The sequence below is a fragment of the Solanum tuberosum genome, unplaced genomic scaffold (assembly GCF_000226075.1).
Source record: "Solanum tuberosum cultivar DM 1-3 516 R44 unplaced genomic scaffold, SolTub_3.0 scf00140, whole genome shotgun sequence".
Classification (NCBI taxonomy): domain Eukaryota; kingdom Viridiplantae; phylum Streptophyta; class Magnoliopsida; order Solanales; family Solanaceae; genus Solanum; species Solanum tuberosum.
The window spans coordinates 316,698-328,003 of NW_006239064.1; the positions used below are offsets into that span (position 1 = coordinate 316,698).

The following is an 11,306-nucleotide window of genomic DNA, read 5'->3' on the forward strand; positions in this document are numbered from 1 at the left end:
TTGAAAACTTTACGTGTCCACATATTGTTGAATCAATTAGTACTAGGAACTAGCTTTTCATTATTTTCTATTAATTTCTCATTAGTATTCGATATTTATATTGAAGTTTTCCTAAATTTAAATTCTCGCTAGAAAGTCCAATATTATGGGGTCAAGCGCTCTTTAACAAAGACAATTTCATACGCGACTTGAACTCAAAACCTCTAATTAAGAATGAAGAAGTACTTAATACTCTACCACAATTATGATCGGTTCTTTTCATTATTTTACTTTCAACATTTTTTAATGGAGGACTGAATGACATGAAAACAATTGGATATATTTGAGTCAATGAATATCATGATGTGAAAGTTGACTACAATTTTCAAGAAAATTTTGGCACTTAATTAATTAGTGCTAAAAGATTATGGACCACATTAGCAATGTTAGGTGGCCTAACACGAAGGCCGGTCCTAGGTGGGATTACTAGAAATATATTCCCACTTCCTATCAACACATAGTACATTTGCATAAATAATAAGGTTCGTATACTAGTCAAATTATGCATAACGTGACGCTCATTATGGAGGACGGGCCGATGAGGACATATGATGAGAAAGATCGATAAATTTCACATGACTTTGTTACCTTGAGCTGATTGTTCATCATTTTCATCAATAATCAAATTATCACTTTCACATTCACTAAATATTTCATCACTACTTTGGTGTTTACGTAAAAAATTATGTAATATAACGCAAACAACAATTTAAATTTTTGTTTGTGTAGAATTTAAATTTTTAAAAGATCTCAAATATGAGATTTGGCCCAAATACTAGTATTTGGGAATTTGGGTTATTTGCCAAAAATATTTACCAAATAATGACAAATTATATGGACAACCAGTATTTGCCAAATTTTCTTCCAAATTTTATTTGAGAAATCTACAGCCAAACGGGTCCTAAATATCTTCATATAAATATTATTGTTTCACAAAGTGCTCTTTCCAATTATATCATGAATTATTCATAAAGTAACTATCATTTTGACTACACCATAAGTTACCCTCCCTCCGTTTCAAATTAGTTATTCATTTTTTCTTTTCCACGAACCATTAGAAATTATTAATTAAAAGAATAATTTTACTAATTTACTCTTTAAGAATTTATTTATTTATTTTTAAAACTTTATAAACTTGTTTGCACTTTTAAAAAGAATTACTTGGGAAATTATTATTAACTCTGTCTTGATTTTATAAATTAACAAGTAACTTAAAACAATAAATTTTAGTACAGTAAACAACTAATATGGAACGAAGGAAGTAATATATGGTTAAAATTTTGATAAACTAATCAGAGATAAAAACGAAGAGAAGGAGATCATAAATCATTTGCCTTTAGAATTAATGGATTAAATTTTCATACCAATTAAGAAAATAAGTTCTCTTAAGACACTATAGTGTTGCATATTATCAGGCATATCTAGTAATACATTGGGTTTGAGATACATGTATATGTTGTACTCGTTCGCACAATGAATCTAATTTGTGTGTCAATTGTATTTGTTCGCTCAATAAATACAATTTGTATCAACTGTGTTCTTGAGAAATGTGCAATTCTCATATGTACATGTTATATACACAATATCTATAAGGAGTATTTTTACTATATAATATATATTTGGAAAAACTACATAATTAGATATGCTTGACCATCACATATATTAGGACAAATTACAGAAATACACACATTTTGTTTCACTTATTTCCATTATCTCCTACTACTTTTAAAAATCTCCAAAATCCCTTATTTATTTAATGTATCCAAGCTGCATATTAATGTATCCGAGCTGCATATTAATGTATCCGAGCTCCATATTATGTATCCGAGCTAGTTTTTAATGTATCCAAGCTACATATTATGTATTCGAGCTAGTTTTTAATGTATCTATATATTATTATTACCTATACTTTCAAAATTTTACGTATTTTACCACTAATTGAGAATTTCCTACCATATATATTGAAGAAAATATACTTAGAGATACATGTATTTTTGCTACAATATACGCAAAAATAGGGAGATAGGCGAGGGAGATTAGGGAGGGAGGCGAGTGAGATTCGTATGTATCTCAGATACATGCGAATCACACCAGATACATGATGTGATTCGCATGTATCTAGTATACTAGATACATGGAAAGTGGCAAGCGAGATGGGAGAGAGGCGAGGGAGGCGAGCAAGATTTGTTATGTATTTCAGATACATGCAAATCCACTTGGATACAATGTATCTAGAACAAACTACACCTAATTTTGACCCCTTGTATTCGAGATACATGTATTTGAACGTATCTGCATGCACCAAAATCTGGTAAATATGTAATATTGCAAAGTAGAATGTATCTAAGTAATTAGCTCCTAACTTAATGAGATTTATGTAAGTTTCCTTTATGTTTATATATGTATAAATATCTTAATTTAATATCGAGCAGGGTACGTACATACGTAACTTCCCCAAATGAATAGCCCATGCTAATTCGATCAGTTTGTTTTCTCGGCCCAATTGGCCCAAATTGACTTATCTAGTCTAGTGTAAATAATTGGGAACTGCAAACACAAAACACCATTGATTAACATTAATAAATAAGTGAGTCAATAATCCGTCTAAAAGTTACTCCCTCCGTTCCATTTTATATGTCACATTTTTACTTTGCAATTGCATTAAGAAATAATGTAACTTTACCCTTTTACCCTTATTTAATTTTTTTGGAACTCAAGTTTTCAATCAATGAATATGAATTAATTTATTTTGATTAATTAATTTAACTAATGAACATGAATCATTTACTTAAGTTTTCTAAGTTGGTCAAATATATGTTTTCAATGCTAATAACTCACAAGGGTAAAAAAGGAACAATATGCTAATTTATGCATTGATTTTATGAAATGACAAGTATTATGTATCAACTATTTATAGAAATGAATGACATATAAAATGGCGCGGAGGGAGTATTTGGATTAAAATAAGTTGGATCAACACAAGCTATAATTGGACTCGTCTAGTCCTTATTATGTTTTAATTTGTTTTTTATAATTAGTTTAAATACGTAATAAAACAAAATTTTCTTTATTATAATTACATCTAAAATATCAAACAAAATATGTGATTTTTAAAAATATTTTGACAAGGTTTTCATGGATCAATTTGAACTACATATCAACACATGAGTTATGATGGATAGACTTCACAGGTCAAAATGAATTGAGCTAATAAATGAATGAATCATATGAGAAGTAATTGTACAATTTGCCCTTCAAATACGTTGATCTTTAATTCTTAATCCTAAAATTGAATTTAAATAAAAACTAGCACAAATAAGAATAAAAGTACAAATGAGCCATCATTGATCCATCTTAATAACACAAATTATATTTTCGTAAGCTAATTTTATCAGAGACAAAGGAAGGCCACACTTTTGATTCACTCCCTACAAAACCATTTAAGTTCATGAGTACATTTTATTTTTATTTTTTTAATCAAATACGTGGGATTTAGTCCCTTTATTTCCTCAAGAAATTCATGAGTACATGAATACCTTTAAATACTAAATTTTAACTTTATAAGCTTTTTAGTCCCGCAATTTTCGCCCAAGACAAATTAAAGTACGACATATTTTAACTTTTATTTTTGCCTTGAAAACTTTACGTGTCCACATATTGTTGAATTAATTAGTACTAGGAACTAGCTTTTCATTATTTTCTATTTATTTCTCATTCAGTATTCGGTATCTATATTGAAGTCTTCCTAAATTTAAATTCTCGCTAGAAATTTCAATATTGCGGGGTCAAGTGCTCTTTAACAAAGACGATTTCATACCCTACTCGAACTCAAAATCTTTAACTAAGAATAAAGAAATACTTAATACTCTACCACAATTCTGATCGGTTCTTTTCATTATTTTACTTTCAACATCTTTTAGTGGAGGACTGAATGACATGAAAACAAGTGGATATATTTGAGTCAATGAATATCATGATGTGAAAGTTGACTACAATTTTCAAGAAAATTTTGGCACTTAATTAATTAGTGCTAATAGATTATGGACACATTAGCAATGTTAGGTGGCCCAACACGTAGGCCAGTCCTAGGTGGGATTACTAGAAATATATTCCCACTTCCTATCAACACATAGTACATATAAATAATAAAGTTTGTATACTAGTCAAATTTATGCATAACGTGACGCTGATTACGGAGGACGGGCCGATGAGGACATATGATGAGAAAGATCGATAAATTTCACATCATGAAAGAAGAAAGTAATTTTTTTTATAGAATATGACACAACTTTATATAGAACATACATTTTTTTGGAGTCCAGAGCCCCAAAGCCAAAATGACTGCCTTTTTAAGGAAAATGTCGAAAGGGACACTCAAAATTGGAAGAAATCAAAAGGGACAAATCACTTACAAATTGGTTCGAATTAAAAAGATAATTACAAGTGATTATTCATAATAAGTAGAACTAACTATAGTAATCTGATATGATAAAGCAAATAACGTGCTACAACATATTAAATTACAGAAATAGTATAAATAATAAAATAATAACGTGCTACAACATATTAAACTATAGACATAATATAAAAATTATTTACGATGATTTAAAAAATCTTTAACTTTCCTTCAAAGTTGAGATCAAGATAATCAAGAAAAAAGTCCTAATAGCTCTCTAAATTGCTTTAGTAAAGTATAACTCTAAACCAAGTAAAATTAATACAAATACAATAACAATTCTAAAAATTATGACATCCCTGTTTATTTATCTGACTGGATCTTTTTTTATCTAAATTATGTCACAAGCAAAGAAAAATACTCCCTCTGTCCCAATTTATATGACTTACTTTCCTTTTTAGTCAGTCCCAAAAAGAATGACACATTTCTATTTTAAGTAACAATTTGCCTATAAAATGTCTTTTTTACCCTTAATGAAATGATTTACAACCACACAAATTTCTATCATTCATTTTGGACCACAAGTTTTAAAAGTCTTTCCATTTTTCTTAAAGTTTGTGCCAAATCAAAGTACATCATATAAAATGGGACGGAGGGAGTAATAATTTTATCTCTAATTGTGCATGTAAATAAGTTCATCTTCTTTGCATTCTCTTATCCCTATTTCCATCACTTTATCAGATGTAGAAGGTAATATATCACAACAATGCCTTCTTGGTGCTACCAACTGCATATCACATTAAACAAAATATTAAAAATAATATTAAAATATAAGTGTCATGATAATAGGCACAAAAAGTTGTGTCTTATTTTGACTGGACAGGAAGTTAAAAAATATACATAAGACTACCAGATCTCGTAGTTTTAAACTAAAAGTGTGTCTAACACATCAAAAATGTCATTTTGAATCTTATGGTCTTGAATTTGTCGTGTTATTGCTATAAGAGAATGTCACTCTATAGTGAAGGGGATTTGGATAAACCCTCTTCCGCTTTTCTAGCTCTGCCCCTTAATGGGGTAAAATGCGAATGGTGGAGTTAAAAATTTACCAAGTCTAAAGATGTGTTCTTTTTTCAAACAGACTAAAAATGAAAGTACAATAAAATACCTGCTTTTTGTCAAGCTCTAACTTGTGAGAAAACACTCTGATTTCATCTAATTTCCTTGGTGAATTCTTTGTAAATGTGCAATTCTCATATGCTTTCTTCTTGTAAATTGTCTTGATTCCATCAACCCCCATAGACACTTCATCCAAGAAATAAACAAGTTGTCTTTTACATGGATCAACCTCAAATTTCCTTGTATTAAACTCATAAAGTGTACCATAAGCATTCTTTTTCCAGGGCAAGTAGCTCTCCTGCACGCGTTGCGCATCAGGCAATTGTACATTGTGCACGAAAACTTGTACAACATAGCCCCATGACACTGACACCGTCCACGAAAATCGTCGATTGTAACATACTGTTTGCTGCAAAATCCTTTGTGGATCAAAATTTGCAACATGGTACAATTGCTCCAGGGACTTCATTCTTGTCATGTTAGGGAAAATTGGATCAATTTTCTCCATGTGATGTAGTGATACCAAAGGTCTAATTGGATGTGCAGCCAATAATCCAAATGCATTTCCAAGAAAATCCATCTAGACATATCAATTTCAACATAAAACAGAACAAGATAATTGGTGTCAATATGCTTTGCCACAAAAAATCAAAAGGTTAATTTCACGTATAGTCACTGACATTTATATAATTTCTAGCCGCACTAAATTGATTGAGTTCTAGTCATAAAACTAATTTTGTTACATTAAAGTAACTGAACTTGACTAGTCATTCATATTTTATGACCTACACTTTTGATGCATCACTAAATGATGTTATAATAATATTAGGAAAAGTTCAGTTACTTTAATTTGAGAAAAAAAATTATGATTTTATTATTATATTCGGTAAATGATTAATTGACTATGCTATTAAATTAATTTTGAGACTCAAAAGAAAGCTGCAAGATGCACGAAGCATCTCAGATTCACACAGGTTCCAGAAAGAATCACACTTCAAGAAGGTGTCACATCTCAAAATTATAACCTATAGGCTATACGGAAACAACTTTACGGTTGCTCCACCGCTTCCCTTTCACCTCTAAAATCCAAACAAAAGAAGGAAAAAAGCAATGGAACCTGATGAAAGCCTGGCTCATGTGTTAATGTAACACCAAGTTCTGTCAAACAAGCATGAATTCTACCATCACTTCCATAAAGATGCGGATATCTCTCAATACATGAATCAAAAACTCTAGCCAAAATTTTAGCTAATGGATAACTTATAGCAAAACCAGCACCACCAAAAGCCATATCAAATGAGAAAAACTTGTTTTGTATAAAACTTTCTGAATTTGACCCAATGTAATACCAAAGCCCATTGTCATATTTAGACAATGTCTTGACCAAATTTTCTTGGAAAAAAATAGTGTCATCATCTCCAAAAACAAACCACTTCACATCTGAATGATTAAGATTAAGCGCGACTGTCTCTGACACGACACGTGCCACTCTAATTGCTGATAGACTCCCACCTTTATTTGTATATGGGAATCTTGAAATATCATTTGAAATACAAATTGGAGGAGGAGAAATTGAATCATTTGTAGTAGTTGTACTATTAGGCAAATTTTTTTCAAGAAACACACAACCCCTCATTTCATTTGGCTTCCACCAAAGTTTAACATATTCTTTTCTCTTTGACCATGATTTTGAATTAGATGCAATTCCAAAAACAACATTTTGAAGAGTAATTGGTGATGATAAATCAAATTGTTGATCATGTGATGAAACAAAGGAATAATCAAGAAAATTGGAATTTGGAACAAGAATGAATGGATATAGAAAATAAATTGTGCAAGCAAAACAAGATATTAAAATAAGATTTTTGATGCCATGCCAAGATGGGGTTTTGCTATTTACTTGAAAAAATTGCATCTTTTTTTTTTTTTGGTGTGTGGGATTTTATTGTTATTTGGTTATACTATATGGTATAAGAATAAAAAGTTAGGAGATTTTGAAGATTGAGAGTAGTACTACTACCCTTTTAGACCCCGCAATCTACGCCCAAACCAAAGTTAGGAAATAGTCTTTAAAAAGCTGTTTATGATGTATATATACAATATTATTTTTTAAATGCAAAATATAAGGGTGTTCGAGTGACCACTCTAGAGCCAATGTAGCTACACCCTTGAGGCCGAATCCATAATGTACACACACTAGCTCTGGTCCTGGTTAGAATACATGTAATGGCTTCGGCCTTACCTAGTAATTTTAGTCTAAATCCTATAGATAAAACTTAGTAACATAAACGGACTAGTAATCCAATCCAAAAAACTTTTAAATTTTAACTCCGCCTCTAGTAACGCTTTCCTTTCTTCTAACTTTAAATATTTGTTTTTACCGGAATGAATACAAAGTGTGCATGTGGTGATGTTAATCTAATATTGAAAATTGAGTTCAATTCCAAAAGAATTTTGACTTATTCGATTATTGTGACATTAGGTAAACAATATGTGTGAGAGGGTTCGAGTTTTGTCGAAAAGTTGGATGATAGGTGGTAGGTATAGAAAACACACTAAAATATTTTATTAGTAGCATAAAATAATAATCGATATTTATTTAACGTTATTAAATAATATTCGTGTTTAATTATACTAGAATACTATATACTTTGGCACGATATAATAAAGGAATCATATCAACATATGTATGAGCAATATGGATATATAGCAATATTATTTATATTTCATTTCCTTCTAATTTTCTAACTTTTATTTCTTGTGATTTCATATAATTTTTTGTATTATTTTTTTCATTAGCATACTTTTGTTAGTATTTTAATTTTTAAATTTAAGTAAAAATTCAATGTTGAATAAGGTTATAGATTTATGTTTTTGTTTTCTGTTAAATGATATATGTACACGCCATGTTGAAATTTGATATAAGAATACTACGTTAATTTTTTGTTTTGAATTTAAAACTTATGTTATACTTTTAGTTTCATTTATTTTAGTAGTATTGACTTGATATATTTGCACAACTAGACACCACCGTTATAAAAAAAATAAAAACAATTTCATTAATAAAGTGCTGAAGTACAAGATATAACTTGTCAGGTCTGGTTGGTGGTTGTTAGTTTTACAGATGTGAGATTAGCAAATAGTTAATTCCCCTAATAACTCCTCCAACTCTTTTAATTAACATTTAACTCAAAAACAAACTAGAGCACTTAGCAGGTGGGGTGATGAAGACAAGATACAATTCATGATGATGAAGATAATAAGTACGTACGCTTCTAAGAACAAATAGTGTATTTGGTACGAAAGAAAATATTTTCTAGAAATTATATTTTTATATTTGATTGATTTAAAGGCTTTCCTTAAAAAAATAACTTTTCTACTAAAAAATAGGAAAAATATTTTCCAAAATTCTCTTTTAACACCTACCCCTATACAACCCCCGACCTCTACCTTTGCCCACCCCTACCCTTCATTCAGGCCCACCTATATTCTACCCTCCATCAAGCTCGCGCCTATAGCCTAGACACCTGACCATGAATCAAAACTCGACCCAGTGGGATCCCAACTTGGAATGTGACCCCAACTCAAAATTCAACCCTCGATTTGAGATCCGATTCTTACCCCGACTAGGGACTTAACCTCGACCTCAATTTAAGATTCGACTTTCAGCCCCAGCCCATATAGGAACCCTTGCCCTGACTTTAGTCGATACACCCAATTCAGAGTAGGGACATGGGTTGGAGTCAGGTCCAAGGTTGAAGTCAGATCTCAAATTAAAGTGGGTGTCAGGTATTGGATATTGGATATCGGGTCAGGATCAGAAATTATATCGGGGTAGCTGTTCGGTATTGATCCAGGGTCAGGGGAATATCATCTAATAGATTCTAGCTAGATATAGAAGAACTACTTATAGCCATATGGTCACTTAAAATAAAATAAAAATAAATACAAATATTTCCTTAGAAAACGCATTCTTAATGTCCGTCCTGCTAGTGCAAATATTTCTAAGAGATTGCATCAAAATTGTGATGTTTGTAGGGTCTGTGGCTTAGAAAATGTTATGAATTTTACAATATGGTGGAATGACTTATTTTGTAACACTGGTCAATATCCATAATTCATTGAGCTACTAAGATTGAGTGTCTCTCTTTTATGGCAAACGTGGAAAGCAAGAAATTCATTATGCTTCAATAGTGGTACATATGAACCTAATGACATAGTTAGTAAGACTTTATTTGATTTACATGAATATGATAATGTTGCACAAAATTCGACAATTGTGGATCCTATACCTAACAAGATTTATGATGTAACTATTACTTTGGCCCGAGATGAGGTTGTTGTTTTCACAAATGCAGGTCTACAAAGGGAGAAGGAAAAATAAAGCATTGGAATGGCGGCTATAGATAGTTGTGGTCATTTGTTTCATGCCTTTGGTTCCCCTATTCAATTTGTAGGGAAGGTCATAACTGCTAAAGCACTAGCAATTCGAGAAGATGTAGAAAGAGCACTACAAAAGGATTGGTCAAAGGTTCACATATTGTCAGATGCAAATAATGTCATACAAATGTTGCAAAAGAATTTGATGACATCTTGGGAAATATTAGAGACCATTTGGAAGGACTTCTACGATTGATGAAGTCTTTTGAAGAAATCAAGATCATATATATTCCCCGAACATGGAATGTGTTAGCTCATAATCTAGCTAAATTTTTTATTTCTTGTATAAATAGGATTTCTTGAGATTCTGCCTTCCCAAGTTGTGTTGTAGATGATGCAGTGGTGTCTTATGGACATCTGAAACATATTTTAAAGTAATGCAATAAATATAAAGCTTATGATAGAGTTTCTTGTTTTTTCTTGATGAAGGTGTTAAGGAAGATAGGATTTTCAAATACTCTAGTTGATATAATTTTGAGGCTAATTTCTAACAAATATTACTCAGTTTTACTCAATGGGCAATCTCATGGGTTTTTCATTCGACAATGGGAGGGAAGCAGGGGGACCCTCTGTCTCCTACTCTTTTTATTATATCGGAAGAGGTTCTTACTATGGCTCTCAACTCTCTATTTGATGACCCCCAATTTGTTGGATATGGGATGCCAAAGTGGAGTGTTGATATTAATCATCTCTCTTATGTTGATGACACCATTTTCTTTGTTTCTTTCGTTCATATTCTTTGGAAAAAAAATTAGTTACTTTGTAGGAATATGAGAAGCAATCAGGACAGAAGATGAAGAAAGAAAATAGTTTCTTTTATTTACATCATAATGTAGCTGCATGGATCTCTCAGGAAGTGGAGCATAGCACAAGCATGAGGAAGGGAGTTTTTCCTATGAAATATTTAGGATGTCCCATCACTCATGGTAGGAAGAGGAAAGAACATTATTCAGAATTGTTGAACAGAGTGAAAGGTAAAATTCAAGCATGGAAAGGAAAGATGATTTCTTTTGGTGGTAAAGAGGTTCTACTTTCAAGTGTTCTTCAATGCACTCTTATTTATACCTTATATGTTATAACCACTCCTACGCAGGGGCAGACCTAGGTGAAGCCTAGGGGGTTCACCCGAACCCCCTCATCAAAAAATTACACTGTATGTATAACGTCAAATTCTGATTTTATGTGTATATATATTGAAATGACCCCCCTAAGAACAAGGGACAGACTTGGCTCAATGGATAAGTGGTTCATGTAATACCCCTATGTCATGGGTTCAAGTCCCACTGGCAACATTTTTTCCCTTTTTTAATAT

General features: G+C 31.4%; 1 protein-coding gene across 1 annotated transcript; it reads right to left on the reverse strand.

The window, feature by feature from the left end:
• Positions 1 to 5,098: 5,098 nt before the first annotated feature.
• Positions 5,099 to 7,489, reverse strand: LOC102586291 (uncharacterized). The gene is made up of 3 exons (XM_006351974.2): positions 6,672 to 7,489; positions 5,604 to 6,134; positions 5,099 to 5,222 (listed from the first exon to the last, which is right to left on the reverse strand). The coding sequence occupies exons 1-3, from the start codon at positions 7,467 to 7,469 to the stop codon at positions 5,109 to 5,111; spliced, it is 1,443 nt and encodes a 480-aa protein (XP_006352036.1). The 5' UTR covers positions 7,470 to 7,489; the 3' UTR covers positions 5,099 to 5,108.
• Positions 7,490 to 11,306: the final 3,817 nt, after the last annotated feature.

What these genes read in the sequence shown, in the direction of transcription:
- LOC102586291 (XM_006351974.2), bottom strand. Translation starts at nt 7,469, where the DNA reads ATGCAATTTTTTCAAGTAAATAGCAAAACCCCATCTTGGCATGGCATC. An exon ending in ATGAGCCAGGCTTTCATCAG is followed by an intron (nt 6,135 to 6,671) that starts GTTCCATTGCTT and finishes TGATATGTCTAG; the next exon opens with ATGGATTTTCTTGGAAATGC. An exon ending in TAGAGCTTGACAAAAAGCAG is followed by an intron (nt 5,223 to 5,603) that starts GTATTTTATTGT and finishes TGTGATATGCAG; the next exon opens with TTGGTAGCACCAAGAAGGCA.